This window comes from Macaca nemestrina, chromosome 10, assembly GCF_043159975.1.
Source record: "Macaca nemestrina isolate mMacNem1 chromosome 10, mMacNem.hap1, whole genome shotgun sequence".
Lineage (NCBI taxonomy): Eukaryota > Metazoa > Chordata > Mammalia > Primates > Cercopithecidae > Macaca > Macaca nemestrina.
This window is the reverse complement of record NC_092134.1, coordinates 79,080,688-79,100,318: the sequence shown is the minus strand read 5'-3', so window position 1 is coordinate 79,100,318 and position 19,631 is coordinate 79,080,688. Positions and strand designations below refer to the sequence as shown.

Genomic DNA, 19,631 nt, shown 5'->3' with positions numbered 1-19,631 from the left:
ACCCTGGAGGCAGAGGTTGCAAAGAGCCAAGATCCCACCACTGGACTCCCACCTGGGCGACAGAGTGAGACTCTATCTCAAAAAAAAAAAAAAGGAAAACATAGTTACCATGTGACCCAGCAATTCCACTCCTAGGTACATACCCATAATAATTGAAAATACCTGTGGCCGGGAGGAGTGGCTCATGCCTGTAATCCCAGAATTTTGGGAGGTTGAGGTGGGTGGATCACTTGAGGTCAGGAGTTCCAGACAAGCCTGACCAAAATGGTGAAATCCTGTCTCTACTACAAATTAAAAAAAAAAAAAAAAAAGCCTGATGTGGTGGCACACACCTGTAATCCCAGCTACAGCAGAGGATGAGGCAGTAGAATCGCTCGAACCCAGGAGGCAGAGGTTGCAGCGAGCTGAGATCTCACCACTGCACTCCAGTATGGGTGATAGAGCAAGACTCCATCTCAAAAAAAAAAAAAAAGGAAGGATTCGTGAATTTGCATGTCATCCTTGCACAGGGACCATGCTAATCTCCGCATCATTCCAATTTTAGTGTATGTGCTGCTGAAGCCAGCACTATATATATATGTTTTTGAGGCGTAGTCTTGCTCTGTCACCCAGGCTGGAGTGCAGTGGCATGATCTTGGCTCACTGCAACTTCTGTCTCCTGGGTTCAAACCATTCTCCTGCCTCAACCTCCTTACAGGCGCACACCACCACGCCCAGCTAATTTTTGTATTTTTAGTAGAGATGGGTTTTACCATTTTGGCCACGCTGGTCTCGAACTCCTGACCTTGTGATCTGCTTATCTTGGCCTCCCAAAATGCTGGTATTACAGGTGTGAGCCATCACACCTGGCCTCTTTCTGTTACTTCTTTGGGGTGTCTCAATGAAATGTCCCCTTCTGAATAAGGTATTCCATGACCACCCTATTTAACTCTTCTTCCTTGTTTCTCTCTTCTCCCTAACATAAATGTACCATTTCAAATTGTGCAACGCATAGCCCAGCACCCATGGCATGAGCCTGTAGTCCCAGCAACTCAGGAGACTGAGGTGGGAGGATCCCTTGAGCCCAGGAATTGAAGTCCAGCCTAGACAACAGAGTAAAACCTCATCTCTAAAAAAGAATATATATCTTGAACATATATGTAAAAGAATATATATATTCTTTTATATATATTCTTATATATATATTTTATATTCTTTTTTAGAAATATTTTCTTATATCTAAATATATATATACACATATATATAATAAATTATTCAACAAAGTGGAATTGTCCACTAACCTCTTTTTCCATTTTGTTGTTCTCCATAATACTTATCACCTAACCTACTATATAGTTTACTTTTTTTTTTTTTAAGTGGGGTCTCACTCTGTCACCCACACTGGAGTGCAGTGGCAAGATCATGCAGCTCACTGCAGTCTTGACCTCCTGGGCTCAATTGATCCTTCAGCCTCAGCTCCTGGAGTAGCTGGGAATACAGTCGCATGCCACTGAGCCCAGCTAATTTTTTATCTCTTTAGAGATGAAGTCTTGCTATGTTGCCCAGGCTGGTCTCAAACTCCTGGCTGGCTTCAAGCAATCCTCCTGCCTCTGCCTTCCAAAATGTTGGGATTACTGGTGTAAGCCACCCCTCACTGGCCTCAGTTTACTTATTTTTTTGGTTTATTGTCTGCTTCTGCACATTACCCCACCCCTCCAGCTAGAATGCAAGTTACATGAGGGTAAACATACTTGTCTGTTCTGTTCACTGCATTATCCCCAGTGCTTACAGTAAGTGCCTGGCCCACAATTGGCATTCAATAAATATTAATAGAATAGAATGTAAACATTTACAGACATAATTATTCATAATTATAGTCTTTTGTGTGTGTTTTTGAGATGGAGTTTTTGCTCTTGTAGCCCAGGCTAGAGTGCAATGGCACGATCTCGGCTCATTGCAACCTCCTTCTTCCAGGTTCAAGTGATTGTCCTGCCTCAGCCTCCCGCGTAGCTATGATTACAGGCATGCACCACCATGCGTGGCTAATTTTTGTATTTTTAGTAAAGATAGGGTTTCACCATGTTGGCCAGGCTGGTCTGGAACTCCTGACCTCAGGTAATCCATCTGCCTCAGCCTCCCAAAGTGCTAGAATTTCAGGGGGTGAGTCACCACGCCTCACCTATAGTCTTATTTTTTTTTAATAAAAAAATGAAATAATGACATATAAATTACTCTGCAACTTACTTTTGTCATTTAACATGCCATTGTTATTTCTCCAGGTGAATGTATGTAGATCTAACATTCTTTTTTTTTTTTTTTTTTTTTTGAGACGGAGTTTTGCTCTTGTCTCCCAGGCTGGAGTACAATGGTGTGATCTTGGCTCATGGCAACCTCCTCCTCCCGGGTTCAAGCGATTCTCCTGCCTTAGCCTCCAGAGTAGCTGGGATTACAGGTGCCTGCCACCACACCCAGCTAATTTTTGTATTTTTAATAGAGATGGGGTTTCACCGTGTTGGCTAATCTGGTCTTGAACTTCTGACCTCAGGTGATCTGCCCGCCTCGGCCTCCCAAAGTGCTGGGATTACAGGCGTGAGCCACCACGCCCAGCTACTTCATAAGGATTTAAAAAAATGTATTAAATAATGTATTTAAAGATTTAGCGCCGTGCCTGGCACATAATAAGTGGTCAGTAAATGTTAGTATTATCATTAAACTGCCAAGCCAATGACAACCCACTGACTGTGATGCCAGGCACAGTAAATGTTTGAACAACTCTCCTTGAGGAATAAAAGGACAAGCCTTCACTTCTTCCAGATATAAGGCTTAACACCTGGGATTCCACCAGAAATTCACCTTCCTTCATAGTACACTGTAGCTCTATAATTTGCATTGTATTATTTTTTATTTTATCTTATTTTTATATATAGACTGGGTCTCACTGTGTTGTCCAGGCTGGAATGCAGTGGCTATTCACAGGCACAATCACTGTGTGCTACAGCCTCAAACTCCTGGGCTCAAGCATCCTCCTGCCTCAGCCCCTGGGGTAACTGGTACTACAGGCACATGCCACTGGGCCCTTGTATTGTATTGTTTTATATGTTTCTTTGATTCTGCTCCGACTATTAGAAAAATTCCTGGGTGGCTGGGCGTGTTGGCTTATGCCTGTAATCCCAGCACTTTGGGAGGCCAAGGTGGGTGGATCATCTGAGATCCGGAGTTGGAGACCAGCCTGGCCAATATGGCAAAACTCCGTCTCTACTAAAAGTACAAAAATTAGCCAGGGGTGGTGGGCGCCTGTAATCCCAGCTACACCGGAGGCTGAGGCGGCAGGGAGAATCGCTTGAAACTGGGAGACAGAGGTTACAGTGAGCCAAGATCACACCACTGCACTCCAGCCTGGGAGACAGAGAGAGACTCCATCTCAAAAAAAAAAAAAAAAAAAAAAAAAAGAAAGAAAAAGAAAAATTCCTGGATAAGTCTGGAATCTCTTCTTGGAGAGCTCCTAAGGACATAATTTTCAGAGATGAGGGAAAAAAATCCCTGAGGGATAATTAAGGCAATAGGTATCCCTGCCCTAAGAGGAGTCAGGGATCAGGAAACCAAGAGATAGGGGAAAGGCCGGGCGCGGTGGCTCAAGCCCGTAATCCCAGCACTTTGGGAGGCCGAGACAGGCGGATCACGAGGTCAGGAGATCGAGACCATCCTGGCTAACACGGTGAAACCCTGTCTCTACTAAAAAATACAAAAAACTAGCCGGGCGAGGTGGCGGTCGCCTGTAGTCCCAGCTACTCGGGAGGCTGAGCCAGGAGAATGGCGTGAACCCGGGGGTGGAGCTTGCAGTGAGCTGAGATCTGGCCACTGCACTCCAGCCTGGGCAACAGAGCGAGACTCCGTCTCAAAAAAAAAAAAAAAAAAAAGATAGGGGAAAGCCAAGCTTCATCAAAACCATTCCCTATTGTGAAATCCTTGCATTCAGTAAACTTCTCTTTTCTCATTTTGCAACGGCTCGTTTCTTTCCTTTTCTTTTTCTTTCTTTCTTTTTTTTTTTTTTGAGATGGAGTTTTGCTCTTGTTGCCCAGGCTGGAGTGCAATGACGTGATCTTGGCTCACCGCAACCTCGGCCTCCTGGGTTCAAGAGAGTTTCCTGGCTCAGCCTCCCGAGTAGCTGGGATTATAGGCATGCTCTACCACGCCCGGCTAATTTTGTATTTTTTTTTTTTTTTAGTAGATACGGGGTTTCTCCATGTTGGTCAGGTTGGTCTCGAACTCCCGACCTCCGATGATTTGCTCACCTCGGCCTCCCAAAGTGCTGAGATTACAGGCTTGAGCCACCGCGCCCAGCCACAACGGCTTGTTTCTATTGGAAAACCCCAGACCTTACTCCCTATAACCCTCCCTTATTCTAATCCCTTTCCCCGTTTGTCCCCCCAACTCCATCTCCAAAGACGATTTCACGTTGAGCCAAAGTTAGCTTTTACAAACTCTGACTTCTCATGTTCCTCAGGCCCAGCAAAGCCTGGAACTCCACCTTAGGGAGATTGTTACTGCGACTATCATCTCCTGGCAGCCTTGGTTTATGTAGTTAACATGTTGGGCCTTTCTTGGCTCTACTCTATGGTTGTGCAGACTTTCTGTGAGGATGCTGAAGTGACCCGAGCGAGCCTGAGGGAAGGGCTAGCCACAGAGATCATGGACCTAGGGGGCGCTGAAAATAGGGATTATTAGGGCAGGATCCCTGTTAGGAAGCGCCAGCGTTAAAGGCTAAGGAGACACAGCGCCCCCTAAAGAGGGTGCGGTTTAAAATCGCTAAATCAGGCCGACAATATCACGTGTCCCCGGCCCTACCAATTGAAAATTAACAATCGCTTCCTCCGTTCCCCATGGAAACAACCCCGCCCCACCGACCCTCCCGCCCTAATAAGTCGTGAGGTTTTGGCGTTTTATTGAGTATTCAAACTGACAATCAAACACCTGTGCCTTCTGGTTGGATACTCTGCTTCCGGTAAGCAAGTTAGTACAATAATTGGTCAACAGAGCAAGTCTTACCCAATGATCCTTATCCTAGGCAGGGCCTAATGGGGACGTATGGCCAATCAGCGGTGGCGTTACTTTTGCGGCTCCACGTCGGCACCAGCTGCGGGGCAAGATGGAAGCGCTGATTTTGGTAGGAGCTGGAGGGGCAGCAGAGATGCTGTGCTGTCCACAGGGGCCGGGAGTCAGGGTGCAGCCCGAGTGGGAGACGGGGAAGGAGAGTTCCGGGTAATTCTTGGGGACTGACGGTTCTGCCGACCCTTGGAATAAGTGTGTGGCCTAGTGTAGGAGCTAAAGCCTTGGTTTAGAGTAGGAAGCCCTGCCGGGGAGAGGGCATAGAGTCGGTGGAAAGTTAAAGGTAGCACATGGACTCCTTAGGATACACAGACCTGTAAGCGTACTGGATTAGGACTCTTCAGGTTTCCCCTTATTTTTAGCATTGTGGATGATATCCTGATTTTAATTTACCCAAACCACCAAACTAGCCCCATATTGTGAGAAAAGATTACAGATGTTTTGTCGTTACAGGCTCCTCCTGATGGTTTCCCAAGTTTGACTCTCCATTGCTGATTCCCTGCCACATTCTTTCAGGAAACTGTTTTCTCTTGGGTTTCCTGTTAATCCCTATTAAATAGGTTTGTCATGATAAAGAATCAGTGTTTCATCAAAGTTCTGGGATACCTGATAAAGTTAGCATGGATTGTGGAATATTTTTTCCAGACTCCTTATTCTGTTCTCCTTTTCTCTACCCATTGGACCTTAGGAATTCTTTTTTTTTTTTTTTTTTGAGACCGAGTCTTGCTCTGTCGCCTACGCTGGAGTGCACACGTGGCACGATCTTGGCTCACTGCAATCTCCGCCTCCCGGGTTCAAGCTATTCTCCTGCCTCAGTCTCTTGAATAGTTGGGACTATAGGCGCGTGCCACCATGCCCGGCTAATTTTTTTTTGTATTTTTAGTAGAGACGTGGTTTTACCATGTTGGCCAGGCTGGTTTCGAACTCCTGACCTCAAGTGATCCGCCGGCCTTGGCCTTCCAAAGTGCTGGGATTACAGGCGTGAGCCATCGCGCCTGGCCAGGAATTATTTTATTTTATTTATTTATTTATTTATTTTTGAGACGGAGCCTCGCTCTGTCGCCTAGCCTGGAGTGCAGTGGCGCGATCTCGGCTCATTGCAATCGCCTCCTCCCTGGTTCACGCCATTCTCCTGCCTCAGCTTCCCGAGTAGCTGGGACTACAGGCGCCTGCCACCATGCCTGGCTAATTTTTTGTATTTTTCTTTTTTTTCTTTTTTTTTTTGAGACGGAGTCTCGCTCTGTCGCCCAGGCTGGAGCGCAGTGGCCGGATCTCAGCTCACTGCAAGCTCCGCCTCCCGGGTTCACGCCATTCTCCTGGCTCAGCCTCCCGAGTAGCTGGGACTACAGGCTCCCACCACCTCGCCCGGCTAGTTTTTTGTATTTTTTTTTTAGTAGAGATGGGGTTTCACCGTGTTAGCCAGGATGGTCTCGATCTCTTGACCCCGTGATCCGCCCGTCTCGGCCTCCCAAAGTGCTGGGATTACAGGCTTGAGCCACCGCGCCCGGCCAATTTTTTGTATTTTTTAGTAGAGATGGGATTTCACCGTGTTAGCCAGGATGGGATTTCACCGTGTTAGCCAGGATGGTCTCGATCTTCTGACCTCATAATCTGCCTGCCTTGGCCTCCCAAAGTGCTGGGATTACAGGCGTGAGCCACCGCGCCTGGCCAGGGATTCTCATTGTATGATCTAGGATGCTAATTTCTCCCTTTCTGGTTACATGAGAATTGTGGTCGCTACAAGGAGTGTATTAGCTCTCTTGTCCATATGATGCTTTATGCTTGTTCTAACAAATAAAATACCTGTTACCCCTTATTTAGAACTGAACCAGATAATTTCTCTCAAAAGTGCCCTATTTTGCGATTTGGAGGGGTGTGTGTGTGTGTGTATGTGTGTGTGTGTGTAGGTAGGTAGGTAGGTAGTATAATGTAGGAATTTAACTCCCAGCCTCCTTCGTTAATTGGCTTGAACTCCAGGCCTCTTTCCAAAGAAGCTTGTCTTTTATTTTCCTTTAGATCTCCTATGCATACATATTCAGATCCTCGTCAGATAAAAGAATAACAGTTTTTAATTCCTCTCTTTCAGCATGTTAAAGACAGATAATTCCTTATGTCAGTTGGTCAAATATAGGTAAAAAGCTTAAAATCTGAGTAGTTTTAAATATTTTCTGTACCAGGCAGTTAACAAATATTCTTTTTTTTTTTTGAGATAGAGTCTGGCTGTGTTACTCAGGCTGGAGTGCAGTGGTACTATCTTGGCTCACTGCAACCTCCGTCTCCCAGAATCAAGCAATTCTCGTGCTTCAGCCTCCCGAGTAGCTGGAATTACAGGCACGTGCCACCATGCCCAGCTAATTTTTGTATTTTCAGTAGAGACGGTTTCACCATGTTTGCCAGGCTGGTCTGGTCTTGAACTCCTGACCTCAAGTGATCTGCTGCCTTGGCCTCCCAAAGTGCTGGGATTACAGGTGTGAGCCACTGCACCTGCCCAGTTAGCAAGTATTTTTGTTTTTGTTTTTGTTTTTGTTTTGGAGACAGAGTCTCACTGTGTCATCCAGCCTGGAGTACAGTGCTGTGATCTCAGCTCATTGCAACCTCTGCCTCCCGGGTTGAAGCAATTTCTCCTGCCTGAGCCTCCCGAGTAGCTGGGACTACAGGCACACACTGCCACGCCTGGCTAATTTTTTTGTATTTTAGTAGAGACGGTTTCACTGTGTTGCCCAGGCTGGTCTTGAACTCTTGAGCTCAGGCAGTCTGCCTGCCTCAGCCCCCTAAAGTGCTAGGATTACAGGAGTGAGCCACTGTGCCCAGCAGCAAGTATTCTTTTTTTTTTTTTTTTTTTGAGACAGAGTCTCACTCTGTCGCCCAGGCTGAAGTGCAGTGGCGTGATCTCAGCTCACTGCAAGCTTCGCCTCCCAGGTTCATGCCATTCTCCTGCCTCAGCCTCCCGAGTAGCTGGGACTACAGGCGCCCACCACCACACCCAGCTAATTTCTTGTAGTTTTAGTAGAGATGGGGTTTCACCATGCTAGCCAGGATGGTCTCGATTTCCTGACCTCGTGATCCGCCTGCCTCAGCCTCCCACAGTGCTGGGATTACAGATGTGAGCCACCGTGCCTGGCCACTGGCAGCAGATATTCTTAAGTAAGAGATTGAATTCAGTGGCTCACGCCTGTAATCCCAGCACTATGAGAGGCTGAGGCAGGAGGATCTCTTGAGCCCAGAAGTTTGAGGCTGCAGTGAGCTATGATTGTGCCACTGCACTCCAGCCTGGGTGACAAAGCCAGACCCAGTCTCTTAAAAAAATAAGAATAAAAAACTTGCCCCCAAACCCAATTAACAGACTAGGATAGATTTTAGGGAATTGGTTTCTTTGGAAGTTTTTATTTATTTATTTATTTATTTATTTATTTATTTTTTGAGACGGAGTCTCGCTCTGTTGCCCAGGCTGGAGTGCAGTGGCCGGATCTCAGCTCACTGCAAGCTCCGCCTCCCAGGTTCACGCCATTCTCCTGCCTCAGCCTCCCAAGTAGCTGGGACTACAGGCGCCTGCCACCTTGCCCAGCTAGTTTTTTGTATTTTTTAGTAGAGACGGGGTTTCACCGTGTTAACCAGGATGGTCTTGATCTCCTGACCTCATGATCCACCCGCCTCGGCCTCCCAAAATGCTGGGATTACAGGGTTGAGCCACTGCGCCCGGCCTCTTTGGAAATTTTTAGACTTACCTATGTATATTTAGAAGGGAGCCTGTTTAAAGGTAAAGGAATGAGGAAGATAATACTTGGGGAGCCCTTTTAACAATGGGCCTGTGTGTAATGGGTAAGTTGGGGGAGTTATATGTGAAAGTATCTCTGTCAGGCGCAGTGCAGTGGTTCACGCCTGTAATCCCAGCACTTTGGGAGGCCGAGGCAGGTGGATCACGAGGTCAAGAGATGGAGACCATCCTGGCCAACATAGTGAAACCCTGTCTCTACTAAAAATACAAAAATTAACTGGGCATGGTGGTGTGTGCCTGTAGTCCCAGCTACCTGGGAGACTGAGGCAGGAGAATCGCTTGAACCAGGGAGGCAGAGGTTGCAGTGAGCTGAGATCGTGCCACTGCACTCCAGCCCGGGCGACAGTGTGATACTCCATCTCAAAAAAAAAAAAAGACCAGGCACGGTGGCTCACGCCTGTAATCCCAGCACTTTGGGAGGCCGAGGTGGGTGGATCACGAGGTCAGGAGTTCGAGACCAGCCTGACCAACATGGTGAAACCTGGTCTCTACTAAAAATACAAAATTTAGCCGGGCGTAGTGGCAGACGCCTGTAATCCCAGCTACTCAGGAAGCTGAGGCAAGAGAATCACTTAAACCTGGGAGGCAGAGGTTGCAGTGAACCGAGATTGTGTCACTGCACTCCAGCCTGGGCGCCAGAGCAAGACTCCGTCTCAAAAAAAAAAAAAAAAAGAAGAAGGAAAAGTCTGTCTGTCACATTTCTCTTCCCTTAGTTCTCTGTCTCTGCTTCCTCAGTGAAGTCTGTTTCAGCCTGCTTCTACCTTATTCTTCTGCTTTATCTATGCCTAATAGGCTGCATTGACAGATCACTGCTAACTTGGTCAGGTAACCCTGGACTTTGCTTTTAAAACCACACTGATTCTTTGTTATGGCAAACCTATGTAGTGCTGTTAGGGACAATCTGATCAAAGCATATTCTTTTGTCCTTACCTCTACAAGGTACATACATAGCTGCAGGATGTTGAGAAAAAGGGACGGGTAAGATACAGGGGGTCAAGAAGAACTGTTGATCAAAGTTGCATTGATTGCGGAATTTCTAAATAACAATAGGTTCCCTTCGTTTAGGTACTTTACAATGGGTCACATTTCTTTCTTGAATTAAGTAATCCAGCTATAGCTTTCAAGCAGATTTGTCGATTCTCTCTTGGGTTTCCTTAGGCTCTAAGGAAAGAGACCCTTTTGTCTCTTTTAGTTCCCAGTACTTAATAATAGTGATCTCAGCCTACATCTTTGGACTTGGCTTCTTCTCTCTTGCTGTTTCTGCTGGGGCTCCCTTTTTGAGTTGCAAATGGAGAGGATCTCTGCAGGTCACCATTCTCCATTAATAACCTATGGAATCTTAAAGATAAGGATTTCCCCTTCCTCCTTCCCTCTTTACTTTTTTTCTTTAAAGCTGAATTACTGGGCTGGGCTTGGTGGCTCACGCCTGTAATCACAAGGTGAGTGGATCACCTGAGGTCAGGAGTTCAAGACCAACCTGACCAACGTGGTGAAACCCCGTCTCTACTAAAAATACAAAAATTAGCTGGGCCTGGTGGCATGCGCCTGTAATCCCCAGCTACACGAGAGGCTGAGGCAGGAGATTCGCTTGAACCTGGGAGGCGGAGGTTGCAGTGAGCCGAGGGGCCATTGCCTGGGCAAAAAGTGAAACTCTGTCTCAAAAAACAAACAAACAAAAGAACTGAATTCTGTATCGGTTTAGATCTTTAAATCTTTGTTCATAGGTTTTATTTTTCCTAATCCTCTCTGGATTCACTTTCAGAGTGCTTCTCCAGTGCTTTACAGACTAGACTTCTAATTCTGTAATTTCTCTTACCTTAATATTTTAAAACCATGACCAAATCCCAAATTCTAAGCCTCATGCAAAAATCAGGCCATCCAAAGTGCACAAGGATATGAGTATATATGGAGGAGGAAACTATGCGGAATACGTCAATGACTTTAAAGGTTGATATTGCTCCTTGGCCTTCGCTTCCTGAATCATCTTAATGGGGCTTTTGTTAAATTCCTTTGGCACTAACAGTAGAGGTACTTGGCCTAAATGCCCCCCTCCCCCTGCTCTGGGCAAAGGTATCAATTACATTAAGCCCCTAAAGCACTCCCATCTCGTTCCTGGCAGTCCCTTGTGCCCCTCTCCCAGCTGCGTCCTTGCTGGTGCCTGGCCCCTCCATTTCGTTAGGAGAAGCAATCTCCTCGTTCCTGCGCTGTGGAGATATATTTCTCAGCTAGGGCGCGAGCTGTGCCAGCACTGCCCCCGGTGAGGTCCCTGGCAGCAATAAAAATTTTTATTGTGATTATGTTGGTGTCGGGGTGTCCATCTGGGTTATTGCACACCTAGTTTAATTGATTGAAGTTTAATTTATTGACACTTCAAATTAAATGATCAGAATAAACTGTGCTGTTACTCTGGCCGGCTTGTTTTAATGGTTGATTGCTGGAAGCAGACCTCGGCTTGAACTAAAACCCCCAAAGAGCAATTGATGCTGCTTCTAACTCTCCCCATGTCTTGCCCTCCAAGAAGACCTTGTTATAGATTTCCGACGTATTTATATATATTTTTCCCTCTCCTTCACAGTGGTGGGAAAGAGTTGGTCCCTGGCAAGGTATAAATTATATCAAAGATCTAGGGGAGCTGTCACATGGTCAGAAGAGGAGGAGGGGGCCTCCATGTGAAGAAAACCAGACCCTTGAGAAGCTAGGTCAGCCTTGGGAGGCAGAGGATGAATGCAATTATCCAGGTATTTGAGGGAGCCTAGTGGCAGGTTTAGGGTCTTTTTTATATAGATACTTGCTGCTGTTTCTTACTTTACTCCATTGACATGACTTGGTTAGAGTCTGGATGTTGACAAGAAAACAGGTTGTGGAAAGGGAAACTAGAGGAGCAAATTAGATGGAGCAGGGATAAAGAATCAGTACCTATGTACCCACTTGTGCTGGAGTAATTAGGAAGAGGAAAGGCAGAGTGCCCAGGGGACAGCTGATGAAGATGGATTGGGAGAATGAGTCCATGCACTTGTAAGATGCTTGTGCTTACAAGGGCCCTCTCACATTCTGTCCTTCCTGTTTCTGGGCAGAATAGGTTTCCTTACATCAGATTATTAGGGGGATCTCTCCTGGCCTTACATTCCCTAGCCTGTGTCACCTCTTCTGGTGTTTGACCACACCCATCTCTTCAGGAAGTCCTTCCTGTTGTGTAATCTAAGTTATATATGCTGCAGATGAAGCCTGCTTTTTTATTCGGCTTTTTATTTTCTCACTCTCTTTTTTTTTTTTTTTTTTTGAGACAGAGTCTTGCTGTCATTGCCCGGGCTGGAATGTAATGGCACGATCTTGGCTCACCACAACCTCCACCTTCCAGGTTCAAGCAATTCTCCTTCCTCCGCCTCTCGAGTAGCTGGGATTACAGGCGCCCGCCACCATGCCTGGCTGATTTTTTTTTTTTTTTTTTTTAGTAGAGACGGGGTTTCGCCATGTTGGCCAAGCTGGCCTCGAACTTCTGACCTTGTGATCCACCCATCTCGGCCTCCCAAAGTGCTGGGATTACAGGCGTGAGCCACTGCGCCCGGCCTATTTTCTCACTCTCAATGCAGATATCCCATCCATAGCCAATTGCGCTGGATAGCTCGGTCAGCTAATTTTCTGCAACTCCTTTTCTGTTGTGTAATTTTAGAGGGGGACTAAAACCAGAGGAGAATAGAGCAGTTTTCCTTTAGGGGTTGATTTGGGGGCATAAATAGACTGAAAGATAACACAGAGGCTGTCAATTCAGTCTTTCAGAGACTAGCTTTTTGTTTTCAGGAGCAAAAGCAGGGGGCTGTGGGGGGATAAATCATGATACAAATCGTGACCGAGGACTCATCAGGAATGGATCTAGCCCCGTTTGATTTTTTTCCTTTTCTGAGTGATATTTAAGTGAGGGCCCCTGGATTACCAAACTGAGAAGGCAAAATGTTCTAATGGTGCTCTCAGGCCTCAGGTCTGGAGTTCAGTCTGATTTCTCCTTCTTCAGTTCATCTCTCTTCCCAGCAGTACTGCTTTGTCCCTCATTTCTGTGATTCTTTCACTTCCATGATAGTTGAAGAATTAGGGACTATGTGACCCCTGGGTAAAAAATTCTCCAGCAAGTCCGGGCATGGTGGCTCATGTCTGTAATCCCAGCACTTTGGGAGGCCGAGGTGGGCGGATCACGAGGTTGGGAGTTGGAGACCAGCCTGACCAACATGGTGAAACCCTGTCTCTACCAAAAATACAAAAATTGGCCGGGCGTGGTGGCGTGCGCCTGTAATCCCAGCTACTCAGGAGGTTGAGGCAGGAGAATGGCGTGAACCTGGGAGACAGGTTGCAGTGAGCCACTGCACTCCAGCTTGGGCGACAGAGTGAGACTCCATCTCAAAAAAAAAAAAGATCCTCCAACAGACAGGCTTTCTGAGTTTTGAGAAAGAACCTGAGACTTTGCATTCCTAAAAAGCTTAGGGTTTGGTTATCTTTGTCCTGCCCATTTCACAGTCACCAAATTCAGCCATTGAAAGCTGGAGGTGGCCGGGCATGGAGGCTCATGCATGTAATCCCGGCACTTTGGGAGGCTGAGGTGGGTAGATCACCTGAGGTCAGGAGTTCGAGACCAGCCTTACCAACATGGCAAAACCTTGTCTACTAAAAATACAAAATTAGCCAGGTGTGGTAGTGGGTGCCTGTAATGCCAGCTATTTGAGAGACTGAGGCAGGAGAATCGCTTGAACCTGGGAGGTGGAGGTTGCAGTGAGCCGAGATTGCGCCATTGCCCTCCTGCCTGGGCAACAAGAATGAAACTCGGTCTTAAAATAAAAAAAAAGTAGGGAAAAAAAAAAGAAAGCTGGAGGGGGTGTGGTTGCTGACCTTTATTCCCCCTGCTGGCTGTTAGTTTTCTCAATCATATTTATTAATTTATGAAGGCCACACACACATTTATTGAAGTCATTACTGGGTGCCAGGTAGAGTAGAGGGGGTGATTTACAAAAGTATTACTCATTTCCCCTCTTTTTCCTGCTCCCTCCACACCATCTTATTATATACAGAGAGAATCTCACTTAATTCTAAACTCGACTCTATGAACTCTTTGAAATCATAAAAAAATTGTTTTTATATATATGTATATATATATTTTTTGAGACAGTCTTGCTCTGTCATCCAGGCTGGAGTGCAGTGGTGCGATGATCTTGGCTCACTGCAACCTCCATCTCCGGGGTTTAAGCAATTCTCATGCCTCAGCGTCCTGAATAGCTGGGATTACAGGCATGCATCACCATGCCCAGCTAATTTTTTGTATTTTTAGTAGAGACAGAGTTTCACCATGTTGCCCAGGCTGGTCTCGAACTCTTGAGCTCAAGCGATTTGCCCCCGCATTGGCCTCCCAAAGTGCTGGGATTACAGGTGGGAACCATCATGCCTAGCCATGAAATAAAAAAAAAATTGTGAATGTATTTTGCTGGGAATAAGGGCCATAGATTTAATTGGTTTATCAAAGGGGTCTGCTGTAACTCAAAAAAGGCATTAACCTTAACTGATCTAGATCAAGCCTCTCTCTCATTCTCTGATGAAGAAGCCGAATCTCAGAGAATGGGAAAACTTGAGTTAATGACTGATTCTGATTATAACACAAGTATTGTAGCCAGGCGTGGTGGTGCATGCCTGTAGTCCTAGCTATTTGGAAGGCTGAGGCGGGACACCTTGAGCCCAGGAGTTCAGGTCCAGCTTGGGCAACATAGCAAGACCCTGTCCCTATGAGATGGATTGTAGGAGTTTAGAGACATTTTCTCCTGTAATATCAAAACTCTTTTTTTTTTTTTTTTTTGAGACGGAGTCTCGCTCTGTCGCCCAGGCTGGAGTGCAGTGGCGCGATCTCGGCTCATTGCAAGCTCCGCCTTCCGGGTTCACGCCATTCTCCTGCCTCAGCCTCTTGAGTAGCTGGGACTACAGGCGCCCGCCACCGCGCCCGGCTAATTTTTTGTATTTTTAGTAGAGACGGGGTTTCACCGTGGTCTCGATCTCCTGACCTTGTGATCCGCCCGCCTCGGCCTCCCAAAGTGCTGGGATTACAGGCGTGAGCCACCGCGCCCGGCCAAAACTCTTGTTGACTGTGCTTTACATGTTTTGGGTCTGTGTCAGATAGGAAGATTGTAGGTGTCTCTTCCTCCAGTCAGTTCTTCCTGAGTCATGTGTTGAGTTTTTTCTTTATAACCAATATTTGGTATCATGTCAGCTGGGTAATATTCTGTGGTACCAGTGGCTCCCACTCTTTCCTGAGCTGTGCTTTTTGAATCTAATCTTGTTTGTATCCAGAAATAATTAGCAGGGTGTGGTGGCATGTACCTGAGTCCCAGCTACTTGGGAGGCTGAAGGGAGAGGATTGCTTAAGCCTGGGAGGTTGAGGCTGCAGTCACCTGTGATGGCACCACTGCAGTCCAGCCTGGGCAACAAGAAATGATAATAATATTAATAAATCTGATATAGGCTGCGTGCGGTGGCTGATGCCTGTAAGCACTATGGGAGGTCGAGGCGGGCAGATCACCTGAGGTCAGGAGTTCAAGACCAGCCTGGCCAACATGGCAAAACCCCATCTCTACTAAAAATACAAAAATAAGCTGGGTGTGGTGGCAAGCACCTGTATTCCCAGCTGCCTGAGAGGCTGAGGCAGGAGAATTTCTGGAACCTGGGAGGCAGAGGCTGCAGTGAGCCGAGATCACACCACTGCACTTCAGCCTGGGCAACAGAGCAACACTCTGTCTCAAAAAAGAAAAAAAAAATCTGATACCTAAAAACTGCTCTTCCCTGTCAAAGACTTTAGCTAATTCTTCTTTTCTTTTCATCTGAAGTCCATAGGATTGTGGCTGGCAAATTGGAGCCCTTAACCCCAGAGGAGCTTTTAATTTTAAAAAAGTTGGCACAGGCCCGGTGCAGTGGCTCACGCCTGTAATCCCAGCACTTTGGGAGGCCGAGGCAGGTGGATCACGAGGTCAGAAGATCTAGACCATCCTGGCTAATATGGTGAAACCTCATTTCTACTAAACAAAAATACAAAAAAATTAGCTGGTCGTAGTGGTGGGTGCCTGTAGTCCCAGCTACTGGGGAGGCTGAGGCAGGAGAATGGTGTGAACCTGGGAGGTGGAGCTTGCAGTGAGCTGAGATCGTGCCACTGCACTCCAACCCGGGCGACAGGGCGAGACTCCGTCTCAAAAAAAAAAAAAAGTTGGCACAGAGGCCAGGTGCAGTGGCTCACACCTGTAATACTAGCATGTTGGGAGGCCGAGACAGGCAGATTACCTGAGTTCAGGAGTTCGAGACTAGCCTGGGCAAGATGGTGAAACCCCATCTCTACTAAAATACAAAAAATCAGCCTGGCCTGATGGCAGTCACCTGTAATCCCAGCTACTGAGGAGGCTGAGGCACAAGAATTGCTAGAACCCAGGAGACGGAGGTTGCAGTGAGCCAAAATGGTGCCACTGCACCCCAGCCTGGACAACAAAGTGAAACTCTGACAAAAAAAGGAATGTTGGCACAGAGTCAGGAAGTATACCTACTTAGCCATGTGGAGCTGGGAGTGGTATCTAGGAATTTCTCCTTCTAGTTTTTACCATCTTAGTTTTACTTTGTAAACAGGATTGAGAGAAGAGAGAATCTTGTTACAGTTTTTAATTCATCAAGACCCATTGCCACATCAGGGTAACCCCTTTTGGTATGGCCTTAAGGATTTTTTTTTTTTGAGATGGAGTCTTGCTGTGTCGCCCAGGCTGGAGTGGAGTGGTGCGATCTCAGCTCACTGCATCCTCTGCCTCCCGGGTATAAGCGATTCTCCTGCCTCAGCCTCCTGAGTAGCTGGGATTACAGGCGTCTGTTACCACGCCTGGCTAAGTTTTGTAATTTTGGTGGAGATGGGGTTTCACCATGTTGGCCAGGCTGGAAGGATTTATTTATTTATTTATTTATTTATTTATTTATTTTTTTTTTTTGAGGCGGAGTCTCGCTCTGTCGCCCAGGCTGGAGTGCAGTGGCCGGATCTCGGCTCACTGCAAGCTCCGCCTCCCGGATTTACGCCATTCTCCTGCCTCAGCCTCCTGAGTAGCTGGGACTACAGGCGCCCGCCACCTCGCCCGGCTAGTTTTTTGTATTTTTTAGTAGAGACGGGGTTTCACTGTGTTAGCCAGGATGGTCTCGATCTCCTGACCTCGTGATCCGCCCGTCTCGGCCTCCCAAAGTGCTGGGATTACAGGCTTGAGCCACCGCGCCCGGCCGGATTTATTTTTAAAGTAGACAATGAAGAACTTTTTGGTGATCTCAGTCAGCATCTTTTTTTTTGAGGCATTCTCACTGTTTTGTGTAGCTGGAGTGCAGTAGCGCAATTGTAGCTCTCTACAACCTTGAACTCCCAGGCTCAAGCCATCCTCCTGCCTCAGCTTCCTGAGTAGCTGAGACTACAGGTGCATGCCACCATGCCTGGCTTTTTTTTTTTTTTTTTTTTTTTTTTTTAAGTTCTCACAGAGACAGGGTCTCACTATGTTGCCCAGGTTGGTCTTGAACTCCTGGCTTTAGTGATCCTCCTTTCTAAGCTTCCGAAAGTGCTAGGATTACAGACATGAGTCACTGCGCCTGGCCTCCAGATTCTTATTTGTGCTCTTTCAGCTCTGTAGCTAGCATCCTGTAATTCCCTCCATAAAGGCTTCTTGGTTTTTTCCCCTAAATGAATCAAATAATTCATCATAGTTCCCAGGTATCCTCTATCGTCCCCAAACACTATTCCCCTAGTCTTCTGGTGGCTTACTAAGATCTTACCCCAAAGGGTTCTCTTACTATATACATTGTGAACAGACTTAATTCAGTTATTTTTCAGGGCCCATCTCTACTAGTTTGTCCTACAAGACACACAAATAGCTTTTATCCAGAGCTGCCTTTGAAAAATATTTTTGCTAATGACTATAATCCTGTGGAAGCTGCAGGTCACCAAGAAGGCCCACAGGGGGCAGCATTGGGAATGACTCTTCCCCTCTAGTCCTCTATGTGCTAGGGGAGAGGGTTCTTGGAGATGTTGATACTTTTCACCAGGCTTTAGAAGCTCCTGACTGAGGCCCAGCACGGGTGCTCATGCCTGTAATCCCAGCAGTTTGGGAGGCCAAGGCAGGCAGATCATGAGGTCAGGAGTTCGAGACCAGCCTGGCCAATTTGGTGAAACACCGTCTCTACTAAAAATACAAAAATTTGCTGGGCGTGGTGGTGTGCACCTGTAGTCCCAGCTACTCGGGAGGCTGAGGCATGAGAATCGCTTGAACCTGGGAGGCGGAGGTTGTAGTGAGCCCAGTTTGCTCCACTGCACTCCAGCCTGGGCGACAGACTGAGACTCCGTCTCAAAAAAAAAAAAAAAAAAAGCCCCTGAGATCAAAGATTCATTTGCAGCAGCCTAGTTGCTTGTTCTGTGGTGTTTCACCTGTCTTGAGGACAGCATTCTTGTTTTCTTGATAATAAAAACATAAATACATGAAAATCTGCCTAAGTCACCCAACCTCCCACAAAAACAATCTGCCTATACCTCATTTCCAAGCACGATTAGCATTTGAGGTGAAGTTCTGTTATACACTCAGGCTGTGGCTCTCTGAAAGTCAGTGCATCACAGAACTTTGTCTCGAAAGCTTTCTAGCAGCTACCCATTTTGGGAGTGGGAGGGAAGAATAGACCTTTTTAAATTCTTTCAATGTGGCCCTAAGCTGATAAGGTCTTTCTCAACAGTCAGCATTTAATGTGTTACAAGGTCAAGCCTAGTCCATTGTCCTGGAAGCCCATTTCTCAGTAGCTGGGAGTTATTTATAAACTTGCCCTTTGCAAAAACTTAAAATGAAATTACATTATCAGTAATGACTTCTGGGGCCTTTAAACTGGCTAGTTTTATGGCATAGCCCTCCCCACTCCTGAGAGGTAAAAGCCCCAGGCTGAAGTGGAACCAGCTGCAGTCAGGAGGTGGCAGGAGAAGTAAAGAAGCTGCTGGCTCCAGCTGTAGCAGAATGGAGAATTGAAGCGGCATTTAAGCTCCTGCCTAAATTCTCAGCTTTATTTAGTATGCTTCCTCCTTTGGAAATTTGAAATGACCAGCCTTTTCTGTAATGCCTTCTTTCCCTTTTGAGAGCTCCAGTAAGCTCTGTGTCAAATCTAGTCTTCATCCTTGTCCTCCTTAGCCTGTCTTTTATTCTTCCCAGGAAGATCCAATGTTTCTATTTTTGGGGTTTCTTTGATAATGTCTTCTAGGAAGCCAGTGAAAAGAACCAGGAGCAGAACCCAGGGATATGTTCTCTCTTTGCCAGTGTGGCTGTCGTAGGCACTCACACCCTGTTGGCCACAAAGGACATTGACTGACTTTCCCAGTTGGCTGGTGGCCATTAGGGCTTTTCGTTTCTTTGGGTTCTAGGGATGCCAAACTCTATGGCTGCAAGAACCAGTTTCCTATGCCAGGTTAATGCCCAGCTTAAACTAATGGGCAGCTCTCTAAAGTTGCTATGAATGTGGATGGAGGAACAGGGCCAAAGAATTCCAGGAAAAGGTTGTGGGAAAAAATGATTTTGTCTAAATTTCCTTCCTTTTGGATTTCTTTTGTTCCATTAAGAAAACTCATTCCCATTGTTGTCTCCCTTTTGGAATTGAGGACCCAAGTTGTTACAGAACTGAGCCTGCTTTAAGGGAAGATCTTTCTGTGAGGAATTAGGAGTTAGGAGGGCTGCTTCTACTTGTGACCTTTTAAGACTAGACTCTAGAG

The 19,631-nt window shown here is 46.5% G+C and overlaps 1 protein-coding gene and 1 non-coding gene across 3 annotated transcripts in view; one reads left to right on the top strand and one right to left on the bottom strand.

Annotated features, from left to right (window-relative positions):
• Nucleotides 1-464: 464 nt before the first annotated feature.
• LOC112425290 (U6 spliceosomal RNA) lies at nt 465-568 on the bottom strand. Its single transcript, XR_003016360.1, has one exon. It is a non-coding gene; the product is annotated as a U6 spliceosomal RNA (small nuclear RNA).
• Nucleotides 569-5,038: 4,470 nt separating this feature from the next.
• The window catches only part of LOC105474223 (COPI coat complex subunit zeta 1), a 28,122-nt gene continuing 13,529 nt past the window's right edge, over nt 5,039-19,631 (top strand). Inside the window, exon 1 of one of the 2 annotated variants that reach the window (XM_071071635.1) lies at nt 5,039-5,143. In XM_071071635.1, the coding sequence (XP_070927736.1) occupies nt 5,126-5,143 (18 nt within the window). In that variant the 5' untranslated portion in view covers nt 5,039-5,125. The remainder of the gene's footprint in view (nt 5,144-19,631) is intronic. The other variant, XM_011728720.3, reaches the window with a different exon arrangement.